This window comes from Halichoerus grypus, chromosome 4 (genome assembly GCF_964656455.1).
Source record: "Halichoerus grypus chromosome 4, mHalGry1.hap1.1, whole genome shotgun sequence".
Classification (NCBI taxonomy): Eukaryota; Metazoa; Chordata; class Mammalia; order Carnivora; family Phocidae; genus Halichoerus; species Halichoerus grypus.
In genome coordinates, this window is record NC_135715.1 from 170,836,479 (window position 1) to 170,861,814 (window position 25,336).

Consider the following 25,336-nt stretch of genomic DNA (forward strand, 5'->3'; position numbering starts at 1 on the left):
TTTCTATAGTTAAGAGTCTCTCTTCTTTTTTTCCCCTTTGCTTCTTTGTTTTATTTCTTAGATTCAACATATGAGTGAAATCATATGTATTTTGTCTTTGTCTGACTATTTCACCTAGCATAATATTCTCTAGCTCCATCCATGTTGTTGCAAATGGCAAGATTTCATTTTTTTTTAGGGCTGAGTAATACTCCATCACATGTATATACACCACATCGTCTATATCCATTCATCAATAAATGGATGTTTGGGCTGTTTCTATAATTTGACTATTGTAGATAATGCTGCTATAAACATCACGGCACGTGTATCCCTTTAAATTCGTGTTTTTGTATTCTTTGGGTAGATACCTAATAGTGCAATTGATGGATTGTAGGGTAGTTCTGTTTTTAACTTTTTGAGGAACCTCCATATTGTTTTACAGAGTGGCTTCATCATTTTACATTCCCACCATCAGTACAAGAGGGTTCCCCTTTCTCCATATCCTTGCCAACACCTGTTGTTTCTTATGTTGTTGATTTTAGCCATTCTGACAGGTGTGAGGTGATATCTCATTGTAGTTTTGATTCACATTGCCCTGATGATCAGTGATGTTGAGAATCTTTTCATGTGTCTGTTGGCCATCTGTGTGTCTTCTTTGAAAAAATGTCTATTCATGTCTTCTGCCCAAATTTTAACTGGATTATTTGTTCCTTAGGTGTTGAGTTGTATAAGTTCTCTATATATTTTGGATACTAACCATTTATCAGATATGTCATTTGCAAATATCTTCTCCCATTCTGTATGTAGGTTGCCTTTTAGTTTTGTTGATTGTTTCCTTCGCTGTGCAGAAGCTTTTTATTATGATGAAGTCCCAATAGTTTATTTTTGCTTTTGTTTCCCTTGCCTCAGGAGACATATCTAGAAAAATGTTGCTATGGCTGATGTCAAAGAGGTTACTGCCTGTGTTCTCCTCTAGGATTTTTATGGTTTCAGGTCTCACATTTAACTCTTTCATCCATTTTGAGTTTATTTTTGTGTATGGTGTAAGAAAGTGGTCCAATTTCATTCTTTAGCACATTGCTGTCCACTTTTCCCAACACCGTTTGTTAAAGAGACAGTCTCTTTCCCATTAAATATTCTTTCCTGCTTTGTGGAAGATTAATTGACCATATAGTTATGGGTTCATTTCTGAGTTTTCTATTCTCTTTCATTGATCTATGTGTCTGTTTTCATGCCAGTACCATAGTTTGGATTACAACAGCTTTGTAATTATAAGAAGTCCAGAATTGTGATACCTATAGCTTTGCTTTTCTTTTTCAAGGTTGCTTTGGCTATTTGTTGTCTTTTGTGGTTCCATATAGGTTTTAGGATTGTTTGTTCTAGCTCTGTGACAAATGCTATTGGTATTTTGATGGGGATTGCATTTGATGTGTAGATTGCTTTAGGTAGACATTTTAACAATATTTGTTCTTCCAATCCATGAATGCATGGAATGTCTTCCCATTTCTTTGTGTCATCTTCAATTTCTTTCATCAGTGTTTCATGGTTTTCATCTTTCACCTCTTTGGTTAGGTTTATTCCTAGGTATCTTAGGTTTTAGTGCAATTGTAAATGAGATTGATTCCTTAATTTTTTTTTCTTCTGCTTCATTATTGGTGTATAGAAATGTATGTTGATTTTGTATCCTGTGACCTTACTGAATTCATCTTTTGGTTCTAGCAGTTTTTTGTTGGAGTCTTTGGGGTTTTTTGTCTAGAATATCATGTCATCTGCAAATGGTGAAAGTTTGACTTCTTTCCTGCTGATTTAGATGCATTTTATTTCTTTTTGTTTTCTGATTGCTGAGGCCAGGACTTCCAATACTATGTTGAATAAAAGTGGTGAGAGTGGACACCCTGTCTTGTTCCTGACCATATAGAAAAAGCTCTCAGTTTTTCCCCAATTTGGTTGATATTAGCTGTGGATTTTTCATATATGACCTTTATTATGTTGAGGTATGTTCCCTTTAAACCTACTTTGTTAAGGTTTTTTATCATGAATGGATGTTGTACTTTGTCAAATGCTTTTTTGGAATTAGCAGTGATTTTTTAAATTATTATTTTCAGCAAAGCTAGAGAAGATCTGCTGAAAACGCAAAAAGAACGTGATTTTCACCGAATGCACCATAAACGAATAGTCCAGGAAAAAAACAAATTAATTAATGACCTCAAAGGGTAAGTTGCTAATATTTGTTGACGTATTTATTAAAGGGTTATTTAATTAATATTAAGTAACTTGGCTATGGCATAAGGTTTGAGGTAAAATAATAATTCAACATTTACTGAGTCTTTACTGTATACTATGCTATGTGTTTGAAATACAAAGATAAGTAAGTTTAGGCCCTTGCTGTCAAGGTTCCCAGAGACTACTAGGATGTGTGATAGGGGAGGAGTTAAACTGAAATATTCTGCATGATGCTATGCCAACCAAGGGTGGTCACCCTAACCTTTAGACTGGGGTATGAGAGGGTTCAGGGACCTATCTCTAGGAATTCTGAAGTATAAGTTAACAGAGGGAGAGGGAGCAGGGTGCTCTGGACAGACATTACATACTGTGCAAAGGCACCAAATCATGAAGGAATATGGCATATTCACCGTATTGTATGCATAGAGAATAAAGTGCAAAAGCTGCTTGACAAGGGTAAGGTGGAGGGGGGGCATATGCTGAATGACCTTGAATTTATGCAAAGGTTTTTAGAAATTATTTTAAAAATATTCAGTTTTATTTTCCCTCCTCCCTTCCCTCTCCTACTTCCAAATTAAACAAAGAAACTCCCCCAAAAAATAAAACAAAAAAGAAGAAAATAATTTATAATCCTTAACGAAAATTTTCCTTTATTTGCTCTAGGGCAGTGCTATCCAATAGAACTTGCTGTGATGTTATAAATATTCTGTATGTGTACTGTCTAATACAATAGCTACTAAGTCACATGTGCTGTTAAGCACTGGCCATGTGACTAGCGCAACTAAGGGATTCGACTTCTAATTTTGTTTGTTTGTTTATTTATTTAAAATTTTATTTATTTTACAGAAAAAGAGAGAGAGCACAAGTAGGAGGAATGGCAGGCAGAGGGAGAGGGAGAAGCAGGCTCCCTGCTGAGCAGAGAGCCCAACATGGGGCTCGATCCCAAGACCCTGGGATCATGACCTGAGCAGAAGGCAAACACTTAACCAACTGTGCCACCCAGGCGCCCCATTTCTAATTTTATTTAATTTTAATTAAGTTTAAATTTAAATAGCCACATTTAGCTATAGCTACTGTATGGGACAACACAGTTTAGGGATGGTAATGACAGTTTCTGTTTTTTGTAGGTGGTTATGGTTATTGTGGCTATTGTGATTTCTAAATCATAGGCTGTCCCATGAAGCTTCAGAATCAATGTACTTAAACTTAATAAATTGTAGAAACTAGAGTTTTCCTTACTTTTCTTAAGTGTCTGTAGGAATAAAGCACCATTTTAAGAGGAAGATTGCATTAACTTAAAAAAAGGGCCTTGAGAATGTTTGTTCTTTGACTTTAACCAACTCTTTTGGTCTAATATTCTGGTTTGAATTTTTTGGTTCATAAAATTGGTCTTAGTCCGGAGAAATTCAGAAAAAGTGTTCAAAATGATTTGTTCCCTTTTTAACTTAAACAGTAACTGAGAAGTAGAACAGTATAATGGAAGGAGCTTGGATTTTGGTGTCAAGTAAACATTGGAAGCCTGGCTTCACCACTTACCTTTAGATGTCCATTGTGTTTTGTCTCTTACCCTTAACAGTGTTGATAATATATTTTGGATTAATATATATAAATACTTGATACTGTACATGGAACATAATAAATGGTAATTTTTTTGCATATATCATAACATTGAAAGTATATGTTGAATATATACTACTTTATCTAGATTTCCCTTTTGCATTTTTATACAGGTCTTTTCAGAACTGTATATTGTATTTTGTTTTAAAAGTACATTCTTTAAATTTGGGAATTATTCTACACTCAGGACAATATAGGAGCCTGTGGTTCCTATTGGTCATGTAGAAGTCCTTTAAAGGTAGCTAAGCTTTTTCTTGTCCAAAGATAAATAATTGTTGTGCCTTCATTAGGGTGAGCCACCCGTTTATCCAGAGGAAAAGCCCAAAGGTATTTTAATAGTTTGTATGTGTATGCACACACACATACAATAAGTGAGTTTGAATCACAGCTCATTCTTTCACAGGTTTGACTCTTCCCACTATCTGTGCTAATTCAAACAGGTTTCAGTACTTCAGTTACTTGGGTACATAACAGTTTAAGAGCACCTTTGTATCTAGTTGTGGCAGCTGAAATATGATTGTTCACTGTTGCTGCTTGGATATTCTACTCTTTGGTAAATTGTTTGAGTTTTTTAAATTGTTTTTTTCTTGAGTCTCTAGCCCATGTTTAAAAATATATCATACTTGTTAAATTTCCTAGTATGTTTAAAGAGAATACTATTGTAATTCATTTCATATAAAAATTCAGCATTTTCAGATTATACTTTTTGTAATCTTCAGGGGCCCTGATGAAGAAATCCACATTACACTGTAATATAATTAACATTTGTGTATTCAGTTAGCCTTTATTTCCACATTTAATCATTAAGAATAATGTCTCCATTTAACCATTGGGATGAATCACTGGTGTGTGTTTTCTAAGGACCTAAGACAAAATTTCAATGATATCCCCAGAGTCACAAAAAAACTAGAGATGAAGTTAATCACCAGTGAACACCTTGTCTGATAGTTGTACTATTGCATAATAAATCAACTGTAAGGAAGAGTGTTTTCCATGCCAGGCTAAATTAGAGTCTAAGTTCTCTATGTTAATATTTTACCCAAATATTTCAGTTATATATCTATATTCCTTTCACTGTAAATCACAAAACGTCAGTCTTAATTTTTTTCTGTAAATTGTTTAACTAAGTAGATAATTAGTTGATTTTACCTATCAGCTTTATAGGAGTTCTCATTTAACATGAGTTTCTTATGAGTTTACTTATTTTCAGAATTATCAATATCAAAAGTTAGAACTTATAAGCAGATGAATTATGAGCTACCTATGGAACTTACAAAACAGACACACTCTTTCAGACTGACTAAACAGAAGGTTTTTGTTTGTTTCAAGTTTTTATTTAAATTCTAGTTAGTTAACATATAGTGTAATATTGGTTTCAGGAGTAGAATTTAGTGATTCATCACTTACATATAACACCCAGCGCTCATCACGACACGCGTCCTCCTTAATATCCATCATCCATTTAGCCCAACCCCCTCCCACCTCCCCTCCAGCAAATGTCAGTTTGTTCTCTATAGGTAAGAGTCTCTTATGGTTTGCCTCCATCTCTCTCTCTTTTTTTTTTTCCCTTCCCCTATGTTCATCTGTTTTGTTTCTTAAATTCCACATATGAGCGAACTCCTATGGCATTTTTCCTTCTCTGACTTATTTTGCTTAGCATAATACACTCCAGCTCCATCCATGTTGTTGCAAATGGCAAGATTTCATTCTTTTTGATGGGTGGGTAATATTCCTGTGTGTGTGTGTGTGTGTGTGTGTGTGTGTGTGTGTGTATACACATCTTCTTTATCCATTCATCAGTTGATGGTCATTTGGGCTCTTTCCATAATTTGGCTATTGTTGATAGTGCTGCTATAAACATCAGGGTGCATGTGCCCCTTAGAATCAGTATTTTTGTATCCTTTAGGTAAATACTAGTAGTGTAATTGCTAGGTCATAGGGTAGTTCTATCTTTAACTTTTTGAGGAACCTCCATACTGTTTTCCAGAGTGGCTGCACCAGTTTGCATTCCGACCAACAGTGTAAGAGGATTCATGTTTCTCTGCATCCTTGCCAACAGAAGGGTTTTTTGAATGTTGTTTCCTTGTTATATTCTAGGGATATTCTACATGATGCTAATTCTTGGGATAAAGGATTATCAACTCATATCCCATGAATGAGTTAGATGCTAAAGTTAGTAATACAGGAAAAATTGTTCCATCAATAATAACAATCCTTGCATTTGTCTACAAATTACAGCACACATTGTTTTGTGTATATAACTCTGTAGCTGAATATGTGTTTATAAATATATAATATTCATGGAAGTGTATAGTATACAGCAAAGTGTATATATAGCACATTAAGTGGAATGGGGGATAGAACTGTACATACTACTTACATTTTTATTTTATTACTCTCTCATGCTTTGCTGAATATGGTTGAATTTTAATACATATTATATATATATATTAAATGTATATGTAACTTAACTTTAGTGCTTATTGCTTTCAGCAATGAGGTATAATAATACATTATGTTAAGATAAATATGACTTACAAATCAATGACTTTTATAAATACTTTCATGAAAATATTGTGCAAAACAAGGACTCCTTTTATTTTTTTAAAGATTTTATTCATTTATTTGAGAGAGAGCACACAAGTGGGGGCGGGGGCGAAGGAAAAGGACAAGCAGACTCCCTGCTCAGCATAGAGCCTGACTTGGAGCTCCATCCCAGGATGCCAAGATCATGATCTGAGTGGAAGTCAGACTGAACCACCCACGTGCTCTTTTATTTTTTTAATAGAAAAACATTTAAAATTATTTTGGGGCTCTTCTGCTTGCATCCATGTCAGAGTAACTGGAATAGAACTAGCTTTCCAACTGGCAACAGATGAGCTCTTCAACTGTAATGAACTACAAAGCTGAATAAAATTTTTGGCAGCTGTTTTTTTTTAGATGTTGGAAAATTGGCAGAGTAGCACTGTGATACCTAAGAGAAGGGAACCATTCAAAGCGAGCAGCATGATCACCTCAGATTTTGGTCCAGAAGTACTTATTCTGACAATAGTGTGGCAAAGTAGAACACAGTCAGAACACAGTAATCTTGATTAACTGATGAGGCAGGGCTGCCGAGGGATCTGGAATTTGCAGGACTGGATACACAAAAGGTGGGAGGTGCATGAAGGAAATTTAAGAAATATTTGTAGTAGTTCCCTTTAATCTTTGACCAAAGACTAAGTTTTGGAATAGTGAGAGAATGATGCCTACAAAGAACAGCTGCTGGGAAACTATGAGTTAAATGGAGATTCCAGAGTTTGCAGATGTAGGAATTCTGACCAGCTACAGTGGAGGAACCTGACTAAAAACTCTGAGCATTCAGTTAAGACCCTGATAAGCCTGGGTGGCTCAGTCTGTTAAGGGTCTGCCTTCAGCTCAGGTCATGATTCCAGAGTCCCGGGATCCAGCCTCCCACGTCAGGCTCCCTGCTCAGTGGGGAGTCTGCTTCTCCCTCTGTCCCACCCCGTTCGTGCTCTCTCTCTCACTCTCTCTCTCAAATAAATAAATAAAATCTTTAAAAAAGACCCTTGATAAACCATGTCATAGGAGCAGAGCTATTCTAGCCCTAGAGAAGGAACTACTTTAAACTTGCCTTAATAAAAGATTAAAAGTAAGCTTTGAAAAGCTCAAATTTCCCATCAGTAAATTAACTGTCTGCCAGAACAAAACTCTTTAAAGGAAGAGAACAAAGTTCAGATAAATATATGTCCAACATATGATAAAATATATAACATATATAGAAGCAGGAAAATGTGTCCCATACATATCCAGGAAAAAATAGAAACAGACCCAGAAATGACAGAAATAACAGAAATAACAGAATTAGTAGATGAAGACTTTAAAACAGCTCTTATGAAATATTTAGAATTTTAAAGAAAATAATGAATATAGTGAGTGGACAGTTGGGAAATAGCAGAAGTGAAATGGGAACTATAAACAAAGAACCAAATGGAAGTTCTCAAAATGGAAAACATATTTGCAACAAAAAATTCACTAAGAAAGGAAGCTGAAAAGAGTTAACAGAGCTTCAGAGAAAAAAAGACTAAATAAACAGAATTGTGAGGCAATTTCAAGTAGTCTATCCTATGTCAGAAGAAGACACTGGAGTGACTTTCTCAACTTTGATAGCTTACTCCAGCTGCTTCATATATCAGTTAAAATTATTTATTCAAGGAATCTGGGAGTGTTCACTGGGTGGGTACATGGACCAAATAAGCCCACTTTGAGCCAGACCTTAGCCATGATGCTACTTATTCTCTGGCCTCTGTAAATCCCCTTTCTAACATAGGGGCTGTGATGTCACTCTGGGTTTGTGGATATTAATAATAACTTCTTAAAATATCCTTTCCCAGTACATCGTCACACAAGTAAATAGCTATAGGTAATTTTGTGGAAGAACTGGGACTGTCATCACAGTGTTATAATTGCTGTGGTGTTATGGAGTTCCTTTTCTACTCTTTGTCACTAGGGCAGCTCAAGGCTTTTTCACTTTTCTGAGTGTTAGCTATCACTTTTTCCAGGTTTCTGAGAGTCATCTCAGCAGTGACTTTGTTACATCCACTGGAGTACTTGTTTCAGTACTTGTAAAATCCAGTGTCTTAAGCAAATTATTGTTTATCCAGTCTTAGGTTATAGCCCTTTTAGCATCTCAAAATCCAGTCTCTGGGGTGCTTTTTTGGTTCTTGTTAATATATGATTAATTCTTACAGCAGTTTGGATGTATATAGTCTCTTTTCTCCCTTACCAAACCATTAGCTTGGCAGTTAGGAGAGGAGGAAGTAGGGCCAACTTCAGGAAGGCATCATTTACGTTTTGGGGAAGATACCTCTACCGCAGTTTGCAGCACAGCTGAAGTGTTAGCTCTCTCTAGGGAAGGAGAGCCACCTCTGCATGCCCACTGGGCCTAAGGAGAAGGGATACAGAAACAACATCCTCAGTGTCATCCTGAGAATTAGAGAAAAAGAGGCCATTTCAATAAGATAAAAAAGAGTCAATTTATCAGGAAGTCATAATATGCATGACTCTAATGTAAGAGCTTCAAAATATATGAAGCAAAATCTGATAAAACATAAAAATAGATATTTCCACAGTTACAATTGGAGATTTTAACATTCCTCTTTTAGCAATTATTAGAAAAAAAGGCAAGAAGTCTCTTAAGTCTATAAAATAAGGCATCAATTAATTGAATGTAATTGACATTTTTTGAATTCCACTTAGGACTTTTCATGTGCACAAAATAGATCATATGCTCAGCCATAAAACAAGTCTCTATACATTTCAGAGAATTGATGTCATACAAAATATGTTCTCTGACCACAACCAAATTAAATTAAGTCAATGACAAAAAGCTCTCTGGAAAATTCCCAAATATTTGGAAATTAAGTAACATCGTTCTAAATAGTCCATGAGTCAGAGAAGGAAGTGAGAAAGTATTTCGATCTGAATGGCTGAAGATGAAGCATATTAAAAACAGTGGGATGCAGCTAAAGCAGTGCTTAAGGTAAAACTGATAGTTTTATTTTATTTATTTTTTTAAATTGATAGTTTTAAATGCTTAGAGAAGAAAATTTTATACTAATAATCTAATCTTGTGCCTTAGATGCTAAAAAAAAAATGCAGAGAAAGAAAAAGAAATGAAATAATAAAAAGATCAGAAACAAATAAACTAGCAAAGGGATAAACAAAAATAAACAAATACATAAAAATAAACAAAATCATGTTGGTTGTTTGAAAATATAATAAAACTGATAAAGTTGATAATAAAATTGAAAAGACTACATAGACTAATCACCAAATGTTGGTCAGAGAGGTAGAGTAACCAAGGCTGTCATATATTGCTGTTGGAAGTAGAAGTTAAAACCCAGCAATTCAACTCCTAGGTATTTTTTCTAAGAGAAAGAGAACCAAAAAATATCTTATATGACTTCGTGTACGAATGTTCATAGCAACCTTAATTCATAATGGCCCCAAGCTAAAATCAGTTCTTCATCAGCAGAATATTGAATAAACACATGGTAGAATATACATACAAAGGAATACAACTCACAATAAAAAGAAATGAATTACTGATACGCACAGCAGCCTAGAAGAATCTAAAACTATGCTGAGTGAAAGAAGTCAGTTTCTGGCCTCATGGAATGAATTTGGAAGTTTTCCTTCCTTTTTTATTTTTTGTAATAGTTTGAGAAGAATAGGTATTAACTTTTCTTTAAATGTTTGGTGGAATTCGCCTATGAAGCCATCTGGTCCTGGGCTTTTGTTTTTTGGGAGTTTTTTGATTACTGATTCAATTTCTTTGCTGGTTATCAGTATATTCAAATTTTCTATTTCTGGGGTGCCTGGGTGGCTCAGTCATTAAGTGTCTGCCTTCAGCTCAGGTCATGATCCCAGGGTCCTGGGATCGAGCCCCGCTTCGGGCTCCCTGCTCAGCGGGGAGCCTGCTTCTCCCTCTCCCACTCCCCCTGCTTGTGTTCCCTCTCTCGCTGTTAAATAAATAAATAAAAAATCTTAAAAAAAATTTTTTTTTTCTATTTGTTCATGATTCAGTTTTCATAGTTTATATGTTTCTAGGAATTTATCTGTTTCTTCCAGGTTATCCAATTTGTTGGCATATATTTTTTCATAATCTCTTATAATTGTTTGTATTCTGTGATGTTGGTTGTTAGTTACATAAGAGAACATATTCTATGATTCCAAATATTGAAGTTCTAGAATCTCCTGAGGCATTAGAAATGCTCTATATTTTGATAACAATGTGGACTACCTGGGCATGCATATTTCTTAAAACTCTAAACTGTAACATTTAAACTCTGTATATTTTACAACAGGTAAACTACACTTAAGTAAAAAAGGTAAAAAAAGGAATTTTGAGGGCATTTTCAAACAAAACAGTTTCTTAAAGGTGCTTACATCATATGTTGAGTTAAATTATTCCTCCTATGAGATAATGAAATATTTTTATACTTAATTTTCCTAATATAAGTTAATTAGACTTGTTTTCAAGACCATCCTTTAGTTTATTTTGATGTTTAATCTTCCATTGTTTGCAGTCCTTGTCTTTTTGACAATTGTTTCTCAATTGATTAAAGAAACTGCAAGTTTTTCTCTCAATGAATAGCAATCTTCTGAGTACATGCTTGAATATAGCAAAACTGTTGGTAGGAAATAGAAAACTAGTTAACTCAAAAGAAATCTGACTTCCTCGTTCCTACCATGTTTAGAGAAGTAGCATACCAAGTAATATTTCTGGCAATTCTTGGCTTGTTATGTTAACCTTTATATGGTTATTCATTTTTTATTTGACTGCAAAAAATGAGAGGAAGAAAAAGGTTTAGATGTTAGATGGAAATCACTGATTTAACTCAATTACCCTTTAAGATGCCCTTTATTTTTCATAGGTTAAAGTTACATTATGCATCGTATGAACCGACAATCAGGGTGTTACATGAGAAGCACCAGGCTTTACTGAAGCAGAAAATGCTGACCTCTCTGGAAAGAGATAGAGCAGTTGGGCAGGTAAAGAGGCCATCAAAGCCACCTCAAAATGATTTTTAACCATTTATTTTTTAATAATATAAGTAGAAATATTGGTTTTATTTCTGAGATAAATTTAAAAAGGTTTTCAACAATTATGTTGTAAAAGAGATTCATTTGGAAATATTGATAAAAATTATTTTGTTCATTTTAAACCTATAAAGATTATTATTAAGCTAAACATTTAATTAAAACATAAATTTATAGGAGATATAAAGTATAGTTAGAGGAAAAAACTCAGCCATTGTAGTCAAATGTGGGTTTATTTATTTATTTTTATTTATTTATTTATTTTTAAAGATTTTATTTATTTACTTGTCAGAGAGAAAGAGAGAGCACAAGCAGGGGGAGCAGCAGGCAGAGGGAGAAGCAGGCTCCCCGCTGAGCAGGGAGCCCGATGCCAACTCAATCCCAGAACCCTGGGATCTGACCTGATCCGAAGGCAGATGCTTAACCGACTGAGCCACCCAGGTGTCCCCAAACTTGGGTTTAAATGCTAACTTTGACACCTATAAACATGGACCTTAAACACTTTGAACTCAGATTTCTCATATATAAAGTATAGCCACAATGACCTGCCTTTTTTTAATATTGTTGTGAAACTTATATGAGGTAATGAAAAAAAACTCCCTGGAATTTACCTCCAAATGAATATTTGACACCCCTACTTTTGGATTTAATTTCATTCATTCTACTGTTAACACCCTTTTCCATTCTTCCTGGGGGTTTTTGCAGAGGCATAGGAACTTCTAGTATAGAATTCAAGAAAGGTAAAACAAAATGTTTATGGACCACTTAAAAAATATGTAAGTTTATTAGAAAATATAAAAGTGCAGCCATGCTTAACATTCTTTTATTGTTTTCTATAGATTTTCATTTTTGGCCGAACTTTCAGAAACTACAATAGCTTGCGTGATGGTTATATTCTTCCTTGAATAATTTTATTGTTAAGACATGCTTTAATCAAGTTGTATTTTGTCTGTTTTTGAGTGTAATTCTTAGCTTCTAAAATGCAAAACATTACTTGTGTCTCCATGCTTCTTTGTGTTTGAATTTTAATTTTGTATTCTTGAATGTCTGAATTGTATTATTGGTAATACTGCATAAAATGAGTTTAATAATAATTTACATTTTTATGGCATTATATGTCAAACCTTCAGAATTTCATCTCCTTGCTCCTTTTCATCTAACCTCTCTCCCTAGCATCCCAACAAAAGGCACAACTCTTGGAGTACTTCAAGCTATATTTAGTTTGCTTCTACTTCTTATCCTGCCACAGGCCGTACTTAGACTTTTGCTTACTTACTTACTCTCTTTATTCCCTGGTCTCATGCCTATCTTACTATTATCCTTCTCCAGGGAGGAATCCATCTGTGATATGACCATATATTCGCAAAAGATCACGTATACTTTGACACCTCTGACAGACCACTCAGACTAAGTTTCACTGTTCAAGGATACTAGAGTCTTCCAGGAATCCATGCTGGCAAGGGCTACTTCCCTTTCAATTGTTGAGTTCTATATCTGCAACCTGTCCTACACTTATCTTATGTGTAATTAGGGCTAAGTTATCTTCCTGAAAAGGCCATCAATTCCCTATCTTTTTTTAAAATTAAATTTAATTTAATTATGTTATGTTAGTCACCATTCAGTACATCATTAGTTTTTGATATAGGGTTCCATGATTCATTTTTTTCATATAACACCCAGTGCTCCATGCAATACATGCCCTCATTAATACCCATCACTGGGTTAACACATCCCCCCACCCCCTCCCCTCTAAAACCCTCAGTTTGTTTCTCAGAGTTCACAGTCTCTCATGGTTCATCTCCCGCTCCGATTCCACCCCCCTTCATTTTTCTCTTCCTTCTCCTAATGTCCTCCATGCATTTCTTATGTTCCACAAATAAGTGAAAACATATGATAATTGACTTTCTCTGCTTGACTTATTTCACTTAGCATAATCTCCTCCAGTGCCATCCATGTTGATGTAAAAGTTGGGTATTCATCCTTTCTGATGGCTGAGTAGTATTCCATTGTAATATGGACCACATCTTCTTTATCCATTCATCTGTTGAAGGGTATCTCAGCTCTTTCCAGAGTTTGGCTATTGCGGACATTGCTGCTATGAACATTGGGGTGCATATGGCCCTTCTTTTCACTACATCTGTGTCTTTGGGGTAAATACCTAGGAGTGCAATTGCTGGGTCATAGGGTGCCTCTATTTTTTTTTTGAGGCATCTCCTCACTGTTTTCCAAAGTGGCTGTACCAACTTGCATTCCCACCAACAGTGTAAGAGGGTTCCCCTTTCTCCACGACCTCTCTAACATTCGTTGTTTCTTGCCTTGTTAATTTTTGCCATTCTAACTGGTGTAAGGTTGCATCTCAATGTGGTTTTGATTTGGATTTCCCTGATGGCTAATGATGATGAACATTTTTTCATGTGTCTGTCAGCCATTTGTATGTCTTCTTTTGAGAAGTGTCTGTTCATGTCTTCTGCCCATTTTTTGACTTATTTGTTTTTTGGGTGTTGAGTTTTAGAAGTTCTTTATATATCTAGGAATTACAGATCACTCATGAAAGAAATTGAAGAAGACACAAAAAGATGGAAAAATATTCCATGCTCATGGATCGGAAGAATAAACATTGTTAAAATGTCTGTGCTGCCCAGAGCAATCTATACCTTCAACGCAATCCTAATCAAAATTCCAATGACATTTTTTAATGCTGGAACAAATAATCCTAAAATTTGTATGGAATCAGAAAAGACCCTGAATCACCAAGGAAATGTTGAAAAAGAAAAACAAAGCTGGGGGCATCATGTTGCCTGATTTCAAGCTATATTACAAAGCTGTGATCACCAAGAGAGCATGGTACTGGCACAAAAACAGACATATAGACCAATGGAACAGAATAGAGAACCCAGATATGGACCCTCAACTCTGTGGTCAAATAATCTTGGACAAAGCAGGAAAAAATATACAATGGAAAAAGACAGTGTCTTCAATAAATGGTGCTGGGAAAATTGGACAGCTATATACAGAAGAATGAAACTCGACCATTCTCTAACACCATACACAAAGATAAACTCAAAATGGATGATAGAGCTCAACGTGAGACAGGAATCATCAAAATCCTAGAGGAGAACGTAGGCAGTAACCTCTTTGACATCGGCTACAGCAACTTCTTTCAAGATACATCTCCAAAGGCAAGTGAAACAAAAGGGAAAATGAACTTTTGGGACTTCATTGAGATAAAAAGCTTCTGCACAGCAAAGGAAACAGTCAACAAAACAAAGAGGCAACCCACAGAATGGGAGAAGATATTTGCAAATGACACTACAGATAAAGAGCTGGTATCCAAGATCTATAAAGAACTTCTCAAACTCCACACCCAAAAAACAAATAATCAAGTCAAAAAGTGGGCAGAAGAGATGAACAGACACTTCTCTGAAGAAGACATACAAATGGCTAACAGACACATGAAAAAATGTTCATCATCATTAGCCATCAGGGAAATCCAAATCAAAACCACGCTGAGATACCACCTTATACCAGTTAGAATGGCAAAAATGGACAGGGAAAGAAACAACAAATGTTGGAGAGGTTGTGGAGAAAGGGGATCCCTCTTACACTGTTGGTGGGAATGCAAGTTGGTACAGCCACTTTGGAAAACACTGTGTAGGTGCCTCAAAAATTTAAAAATAGAGCTACCCTATGACCCAGCAATTGCACTCCTGGGTATTTACCGCAAAGACACAGATGTAGTGAAAAGAAGGGCCATATGCACCCCAATATTCATAGCAGCAATGTCTGCAATAGCCAACTTGTGGAAAGAGCCGAGATGCCCTTCAACAGATGAATGGATAAAGAAGATGTGGTCCATATTACAATGGAATATTACTCAGCCATCAGAAAGGATGAATACCCAACTTTTACATCAACATGGATGGGACTGGAGGAGGTTATGCTAAGTGAAATAAGCAGAGAAAGTCAATTATCATATGCTTTCACTTATTTGTGGAACATAAGGAATAGCATGGAGGACACTAGGAGAAGGAAGGGAAAAATGGGAGGGGGGAACTGGAAGGAGAGATGAACCATGAGAGACTGTGGACTCTGAGAAACAAACAGGGTTTTAGAGGGGAGGGGGGAGGGGGGATTGGTTAGCCCGGTGATGGGTATTAAGGAGGGCATGTACTGCATGGAGCACTGGGTGTTATACGAAAACAACGGATCGTGGATCACCACATCAAAAACGAATGATGTATTGTATGGTGACTAACATAACATAATAAAATTTTAAAAAAAAAGGAATTACCAAGTAAAAAAAAAAATAAAAAAATTTTTTAAAAGTGAAGCTATATTAAAATATATGCAAAGTTCCTCTATGATCTAACATGGAAGATACATCAACTTTTATGCTTATTTTTTGATTATATCTTTATATTCAGTGTCTGCTTTATTTCAGTGATGCTCTGAGAAGTCACTTCTTTTTTTTTTTAATTTATTTATTTTAGAGAAGTGGGGGAGGGACAAAGGGAAAGGGAGAGAGAGAATCTCAAGCACACTCCCCACTGAGCACAGGCTCTACACGGGGCTCGATCTCATGACCCTGAGACCACGACCTGAGCCAGGGGCTCAACCGGCTGAGCCACCCAGGCACCCCTCTGGGAAGTCACTTCTAACCAAAACTTTTGGGGTATGATCTTGGAGCAGTAGGAAGTATCTTATCATTTTTATCTGTATTCCTAATTATCACTTCTTTAAAAACCTTATCTTGAATATTTAGCTCACTATCTTTCTCTTTAAACATACAGATCTCTCTAATGTCTTGCAAGAAGAAAGGTTAGGATTTAGAATTTTTTTATGATACTCAGTTTGTATATAAAAGGGAAAGTATACTGTGAGATGACAAAAATCTAAAAGACATATGCATTTTCAAATTCTTTTGGTAGCTAATGGTATAGCAACTTTCAAATTTATTTAAATCTTATAGAAAAACCTATAATTTGTTTTGTTTTACAAAATCACTGAAAATGTTCAAAATTCTGAATTACAGCCCTATGATTGAAAAGATATAAAATTTGTTAGTGTGTGTGTGTGTGTGTGTGTGTGTGTGTGTATGTATATATAAAATAAGTTACATTTTATCTTTTTTTGGATCATGGTCTCTAATTCAGGAGGTATTCTAAAAAATAAATGTATATATTTTCTAATCTGCCTGCTGAGAGAATCTAGAAGTAATGACACTCCAATAGCAAATGAGTATACCCAGAGCATAGATACCTGTTTCTAATACCATTCTCCAATAAAAAGAAGTTAGGGCTCCTTGGAGAAGTGGCTGATTATAGGCTGGGCAGGAAATACAAAATGAACCTGGAACATTTGTCCCATCTTGTTGCACTAGAATGTTAGGAGATACTCAGTAAAAGAAAGAGAGAGAGAGAGAAAAGGTAAGGGGGAAGGGACTGAACAAAACATTAGGGTATGTCAAGGGACAAAGGAACTGTCGAGGGCACTTCCTAAATGGACCAACAACCAAATTTGGTTTGGCTGTTGAGACTGGTGGTGCTATACACACAGCAAGAAGGTATGCAAACACTTACATTATATAATTGAGCTCTGTGGGGAGAGCAGCCCATGCCTTACATGCAGGTCAGAAATGTCTTGAGAGAACTAAGGAAGGAGACTGGTTTGGGGTTTTTGTTGTGTTTAGGGTTTGGGAGCACGATGAGAGTCCCTGTGTGGGAGGAGGGCCCTATATGGTTTGAATCTCCCACCAGTGGCAAAGGAGGGAGCATCCAGTCTTTCATAGCCTCTTGCTCAGGTGTGGGGCCCTAAGGGAAGCAGGAAGTAAGGCTTAAAAACTGTTAGCAGCTAAACATCAACAAATGGAGTCATACTGATTACAGGAATCATCCTGAAACAGCTCTGTATTAATAAATACTGTATTAATAATACAGTATGGGATTATAACCCAAAGTATAAAATAAATGTGTTCATAATGATATAAATAAGTGGATGAGTATGTAAATGGAGGAAAATAAAAATATTTCTCTCAAAGAAGAATCTCAAATGACATATGTAGATAATCTTTCCTTCAGAAGGTGGAGCTTAACACTCCAGTTATTCATTGTTGGCTATACTAAATGATTTGCTTCCACAAGTACAGTGGAAATGGGGGAAAGGGTAATTTTACAGTAGAGAAACCTGGCAAATACTACTTCAGGAAGGTGATCAGGGTTATCATCAATCTTTAATCATGTTGATAAATACCCTTGATGAGCTATTAATGACACTTCTACTCTGTGGTCTTCCTCCTCAAAACCATAACTCTCACATTTAGGTCTTTTATCCATTTTGAGTCTATTTTTGTGTATGGTGTAAGAAAATGGTCCAGTTTCATTCTTCTGCATGTGGCTGTCCAATTTTCCCAACACCGTTTGTTGAAGAGACTGTCTTTTTTTCCATTGGATATTCTTTCCTGCTTTGTCGAAGATTAGTTGACTGTAGAGTTGAGGGTCCATTTCTGGGTTCTCTATTCTGTTCCATTGATAAGTGTCTGTTTTTGTGTCAGTACCATACTGTCTTGATGATTACAGCTTTGTAATAGAGCCTCAAGTGTGGAATTGTGATGCCACCAGTTTTAGTTTTCTTTTTCAACATTCCTTTGGCTATTGGGGGTCTTTATCATATGATTTCACTCATATGTAGAATTTAAGAAACAAAACAGGAGCATAGGGGACAGGAGGGAAAAATAAAACAAGACAAAATCAGAGAGGGAAACAAACCATAAGAGACCCTTAATCATAGGAAACAAGCTGAGGGTTGCTGGAGGGGAGAGGGGTGTGGGGATGGGATAACTGGGTGATAGGCATTAAGGAGGGCACATGATGTAATGAGCACTGGGTGTTACATACAAGTGGTGAATCACTGAACTCTACCTCTGAAACTAATAATACACTATATGTTAATTAATTGAATTTAAATAAAATAATCAGAATAATAAAAAGAAGACATGATGACTAAATGTAAGGTATCCTGGATGGGATCTTGGAACAGAAAAAGGATATTAGAAAAATCTTGGGGAGTCTGGGTGGCTCAATCAGCTAAGCATCTGACTTTTTTTTTAAAGATTTTATTTATTTGACAGAGAGAGACGCAGCGAGAGAGGGAACACAAACAGGGGGAGTGGGAGAGGGAGAAGCAGGCTTCCCGCAGAGCAGGGAGCCCAATGTGGGACTCGATCCCAGGACCCCGGGATCAGGACCTGAGCCGAAGGCAGATGCCTAACCAACTGAGCCACCCAGGCGCCCCAGCATCTGACTCTTGATTTCGGCTCAGGTCATGATCTCAGGGTGATGAGATAGAGCCCCACATCGGGCTCCATGCTCAGCACCAAGTCTGCTTGTCCTCCTTCCCCCCCTCACTTGTACTCTCTCTCTCAAATAAATAAATAAATAAATAAATAAAATCTTAAAAAAAAAGAAAAACCTTAATGAAATTAGAATGCAATATGGACTTTGTTAATAATAATGTATCAATATTGTCTCATTACTCGTGTCAAACGCACTATGGTAATGCATGATGTTAGCAGTGGGAATAAGGTGGTGGTACACAAGAACTCTGTATTACATTGCAACTTTTATGTAGACCTTACACTATTCTAAATAAGCGCATTTAAAATTTTTATAATCTATTTTGGCATCCAAGAATAGATATACATTTTTTACTTTTTTTTCCAGTCAGGCATTTCATGAGCACTAATCTATAGGTTACAATTTATTATCTGCTATTTTCTATTAATAAAGGAATGTTACTACTCAGTGATAGAAGGAAAGATGTGTATATCCATATATAATTAAACAGATGGTTTTTTGTGTTGGTATAATCACATACAATGAGGGATGAGAGAACTCTTTAAGGTTGAATTTTTAATTCAAGTCTATTTTTCAGGAAATATAGGTAAATGATATGCCACCAAACTAACAAATGTTCTTAATTATAAAACATGTTTAATAAAACAAGGAGTGTCCATGGGTGGAAAATGAGCTAAGAGTTTCAGGAAAAACAACAGTCTCTTCATATTTTACTTCCCAACTAATACTTCCTCATCTTTTATAAACAGAAAGATGAATTAAGTTGTTGTGAAGTAATTTCAACAGAGGAGAAACTTCTCTCAAAGTAGAATACTGAATAATTATCATTCAAAGTGTGCAATAAGTATTCTTGATTCAGGAAATGATGCTGTGGAATAAATGTTTCAGATGCTTATTTATAATGGATACCTAATAATTCCCCATGGAATTGAATTTAAACTTAAAATTATGTTTTTCTTTTGTTACAATTCATGTTTAAAATTTTTTTAATATATAGGAATTAATTCAAGAGGTTAATGTTTTTATATCTTGCAGTTGATATTTAAACATTGCATTTTATTCAATCCTTTTTGGGTCATTTTGTATATAACCCCATATCTTTTGATTTTATTTTTTAGATTTCTGGGCTTCAAGCAACACTGAAGCATATGGAAATAGGGCATAATTATCATGCTTCTGAAATTAGAGGTAAAAGTAAAATGTGATTAAACTAATTTAATATTGGCTGGTGAGTTTTAAATTTTATCAGAGCTCCAAATGCTAGAGATACTTAAAAGTGAATAAATGATATGATAACTATTTTATAAATTAAAATGCTAATGAAAAGATCAAGAGGGAGTATAGATACAGTACTGTATAGATTAATTTTAGAGAAAAATATGAGTAAACTATGATGGGAGGACTTCTGTTTCTGGCCATGATGGAGTATCTGGTACCAGACTAACCTTCTTTCAGTAAAAAACTCTTAAAACTAACTATGTGTAAGGCAGCTACTTTTAGGCATTGGAAAATAGCACAAGTCACAGAAGGTAAGTGATAGAAGGAAAATTTTAAAGTTGAGATCCACCATCACCATGGCTTTTTGTGCCTGTGGAAATTTCCAAACCAAATTCCATGGAAATGGAGGTCAAGAAGAGCTTGCCAGTCCTGATGAACTGAAAGGGCAAAGATCATAGTTGACAGCTGTCAAAGCAACTAGAATCTGTAGGAAATTGCACTAGATAAAAGGGTGCTGCAATGAGCAGTGGTTCAGTTTGTGAGGGCGTTTACTATGAGTCCTTAGTTGATAGCCAGGCTGTACACATAGACTACCAGAGACTTACCAGAAAGAGAAGACTTTATAGGGCTCAGAGAGGAACAAGGATTCTAGAAGTCAAACAGAGATGGGAGACGTTGCCATGCCTGGAATGGAGAGACCTCATTAACATCTTGGTAACACCTACTAACATTTAATATAATCATATTAACATAACACTTGTACTGCCCTATAAAACCAAAAAACAAAGCTTACATAGAATTTCTAGGGAAGACAGAATTTGGAGTTTGAATCTTGCCAAGTTACAGAGCCTTGGGAAAAATTTAGAGCTTTGCGTGGATCCACCTTAATAAAGCATAAAATTAAACCTAGAATTTCAAGGTGATCATCAAAAAATTAAACTGCCTGCTAGAATAAAAATCACTACCCTTTAAAGGAAGGCAGTTGGCCAGAGTCTTTATAATCTATTATCTATACTGCATAGTATGTAATTAAAATTTTCTGTACATGTTATAGAAACAGGAAAAGTTGATCCACAATCAAGACAAAACTCAATAAATGGAAACCTACACTGAGATGGCCCAGGTGTTGGATTTCGCAGATAAAAATGCTAAAGCAGCTATTTTGAATATGATCAAGGACTTAAAGAAAAATATGACATTAATTGAGGAGATAGGGAATCTTAGCAGATACATAGAAACAAAAAAAAGGAAATTGAAATTCTAGTACTGAGAAATATGGTAGCTTAAATGAAAATTTTATAGTTCACAACAGATTGGAGATGACAGGCATGTCAGTGAATTTAAGAGACATTAATTAAAACCTAGTCTGAAGAAGAGATAAAAGGGAAAGATCTGTGATGTTTTGAAGTGGCTTTTGGTCAAAAGGAATAAATTTCAACCCAACATGAAGAAATAGATTCTTTTAATTGCAGAATCCCAATTACCTGAATAAAATTAATTCCTTAAATTCTGTACTGAATAATTTTATGATCTTGATAAACATGCATTCTGGTGTTAGGTATGGGACTTGCAGTACCTTTTCCCAAGCTTCTGGTTTTAGCCTTTGGCTGTGTCATGTCAGACTCTCATCTCTCTGACTGCCTGATCAACTTGGAACCGTACTTAGCCAGGAACTCTAATTTGAAGAGAAGTTGATTTGTTGGTTAACTGGCTGTCTCTTATAAATACTGTCATCCTTCATAATATGAATTAAGTCCCCCTCCTTTTGCTCATTTTAGTTTAATTTTTAAAAACTTTTTCTACCTGTCATCCATATAAAAGTCTACCCATTTATTTTGGGCAAAGGTTGGTATGGCAGTAGAGATTCTTAAAATTAAATATTATTCACTCTGTACCTAGGGAACAATGAATTGATCATCATTTACTCTGAACTTTGGGAAAAAGACAAATTAATTGTTATTCAATCCAAATTTAGGGATAAGACAAAAATTGAACTGATTTAGAGTAATCAAGTTATTTTAAATATACCATATTTTTTGATTATAAAAGTGATATGCCTATTTTAGAAATTTTAAAACTGACAAACTTTATTTTTAAAATTATCCATAGTTGTACTACCCAGAGAGAATATTATTAATACTACAGTACTGAACTTTTTCACCTGAAAATGGTTTTTAATTCTACATTTATTCTTATATGATATGTAGAATAATAGAAAAATTCCTAGGAGAAACTATGAACGAGTGAATTATTATTGATTAGATATTTGAAGAGACAATTCTCTATTATTTTTCTTTGTTGTTATGAAACATAATATATATCAAATATTTACAAGAAACTATACAGAAAGCACATTAATATTATATATTATGAGATAAGAGCAGTTTTTGTACAAATTACTTAATTTCAAAAAAGTTTATGAATATGCTGATTTTGATATGTTTGTGTTGGTTATTAACTTATATTACTTTGCTTTCCTATAAGGTTGTAATTTGAATGCAATAATGCCTATTTCCAAAGCAGGTTATAAAGATACATATAATTGTATTTTAATATATCTTATAACTTATGATAAGAAATTATGAATTCAGGATGAACAGCTAGAAATTGGAAATGTTAGATGAAGTGAAAAACAACTATAAAAGCTGACTTCAGAGGTTCATAGAGGAAAAAGGTGTCATTTGGAGTAAAGCAAAATATTCCATAAGGTTCTTAGCTTAATAAATTGCTGCTTTTTAAGTTGGATATTTTGTTGCTGCTCAGAATTGCATTATGGTACCAATTTCATATGACTATATGGAATATATGGCCCAGATTAGAAAGTAAAATTAAAGTAAAAATACAGTAAATTTAAAGTAAAGCCTCTTCCTTTTACCTCGATTTGCCTTTTTCTGAATTACAATTAGATATGTGCTTGATCTCCTTATTTTAGCTTACGTGTGTCCTAATCGCTTAGATGTTTTCTGTTTAGCTCTCTGGGCCAGATTGTGGATAATTTCTTCAAAACCTTTTTTTCAGTTAAATAATTCTCTTTTCAGTTGGGTTTAATCAAGTGACTGGCACAATGTAGGTCCTTATGTATTTATTTTGTTAAATGAATATATTCATGCATTTTTATTTATTTATTTGATATATACAAAATAGGGATATTTATTGGAGATCTGAAAATAAGGTTTGGAAGAATTGACACTAATGATATTGAGTCTTCAAATCCATGGGCACAAAATATATTTCCATTTATTTGGATCTGCTTTGACTTGCTTTATTAGTTTTTTATAGTTTTTCACTTACAGATCCTGTACATATTTCTTGGATGTATATGTAAATATTTAATTTATTTTAATGTTATTATAAGTTTATTGTCTTTTAAATTTCAGTATCTAATATTCATCACTGGCATATAAGAAAACAACTGACTATAGTTTATTGATCTTATATTTGTGATTTCACAATACTTACTGTAAGTTTCAGGAGATAGTTCCTGATTATTTTGTGTTTTCTATACAATCATGTCACCTATGAATAAAGGCAGTTATTATTTATTCTTTTCTAATCTGTATGTCTATTTCTTTTTCTTGTCTTATTGTACTAGGTAGAACTTCCAATACACCGTTGAATAAGAGTGGTGAAAGGGAAAATTGTTGTCTTTTTCTTGATGCATTTTTTTTTTTTCCTAGGCAAAGAACTTTATTAACCTTGTTTCAAACTTTATTCCCAGGCTTCTTCAGCTTAATTAGCTGCAAAGAATGAATTGTGTATAAGCAAAAACTGAAAAGAGCTGCAGTGTCCAAGGGGCTTGGGCTTAAAAATATTAGAGATCTAGATTTTATCAGATCCACGAACAAAATTTTAAAAAGCAGTCATAATATAAAATAGCAGCTCCCAGTAACTTCTTCAAGTTTTATGTTCTTCAGAAGTTGACTCAATTCAGTTTTCTTCATTCTTGGAATCTTCATCCAAATTCTCCACAAGATCTGGAACTTCATCATCATCCTCCTCTCCGGTAGCAAGTGGTGCTTTTCCATCCACAGATTGTTTGGGCAGAGCTTCAGCCAGTCTTCTTAAACTAGTCAGACTGTCTGCACCAAGTTGGTTTAAGATACTGGGTAGCATTTCTGTCAGCTGCTTTGTCTCAGCATGGCCTGGAATGGTGAAAGTGTTCACTGCCAGTGATGCCTGAACTTTGGGGTTGTTAAAGTGGATCACTGTTCCTTGGTTTGTGAACATATTCACTTCTTCAATACCAGAGATATTGTTTACCCCTAACTTCTTTAAGGAGAACTGAAGTTTTTTATCATCTGCTGTAGCCATTCTATGAACCACCTTCTTCTTTCGGCAAGCAGTTCCTTTCCCACCAATGCGCACTTGTGCTTGCAGTTTGGCGAGTTTCTCCTGGTTCATGATAGTTTCTTTCATCTTGTTGGAGCGGAAATGGGACCGCGCGGGGGAATAGGGTTGGCGCTCAGGGGGTCTCGGGCGGACCAGCTGAGATTAGGTGCACACACCTCTTGATGCATTTTTAAAATCTTTTTTATTTTTTATTTTATTAATTATTTTCTTTTTTTTCTTTTTTTATTATGTTCAGTTAGCCAACATATAAGTACATCATTAGCTTTTGATGTAGTGTTCAGCAATTCATCAGCTGCACATAACACCCAGTGCTAATGCCCATCACCCAGTTGCCCCATCGCCCCACCCTCCTCCCTATCTGCAACCCTCAGTTTGTTTCCCCAGAGTCAAGAGTCTCATGGTTTGTCTCCCTCTCTGATTTCTTCCCACTCAGTTTTCCCACCCCTCCCCTATTCTGTATTCGTTCATTTTTGATGTTTAATGAGGGCCTGAACATACTCAGTTAACATTGATTGAATGAATGTGTGCATACATAAAGGGATTGTTGAAGGATGAAATATAGCACTGGGGGTACAATAAACAAAATTTCTATAAGTGAAGATGTGTTTGTTTGATGTTTACTTCATTTATCTTAAGAAATTATACTTTTCTTAAGATGTTGATTGTGCCCGAGTAAAATCTGGGAAATTGCACAGCACTAATCAGTAATATAGGCCTGTCATTAATAAGCATTGGGTGTGATAAACATAAAGATGCTATGATAGAGACATGGAATTTGCTAGGGTATTACTAAACATTAAGAAGCACTATGTGGAATTTGAGAATTATATGCACTTAACCATGAATGTGATAGACTTTTAGGTCTGAGCCTCTTCTTTTTTTTTTTTTTTCTTTTAAGATTTTATTTATTCATTTGAGACACAGAGATACAGAGAGAGAGAAGCATGAGCAGGGGGAGAGGCAGAGGGAGAGGGAGAAGTAGTCTCCCC

General features: G+C 35.1%; 1 protein-coding gene and 1 pseudogene across 2 annotated transcripts in view; one reads left to right on the forward strand and one right to left on the reverse strand.

The window, feature by feature from the left end:
- The window catches only part of SPAG16 (sperm associated antigen 16), an 82,076-nt gene that overhangs the window by 35,270 nt on the left and 21,470 nt on the right, over positions 1-25,336 (forward strand). Inside the window, exons 6-8 of one of the 2 annotated variants that reach the window (XM_078071288.1) lie at positions 2,088-2,195; positions 11,262-11,379; positions 19,898-19,967. In XM_078071288.1, the coding sequence (XP_077927414.1) occupies positions 2,088-2,195; positions 11,262-11,379; positions 19,898-19,967 (296 nt within the window). The remainder of the gene's footprint in view (positions 1-2,087; positions 2,196-11,261; positions 11,380-19,897; positions 19,968-25,336) is intronic. The other variant, XM_078071289.1, reaches the window with a different exon arrangement.
- Positions 23,679-24,516, reverse strand: LOC118552396 (transcription factor BTF3 pseudogene; annotated as a pseudogene).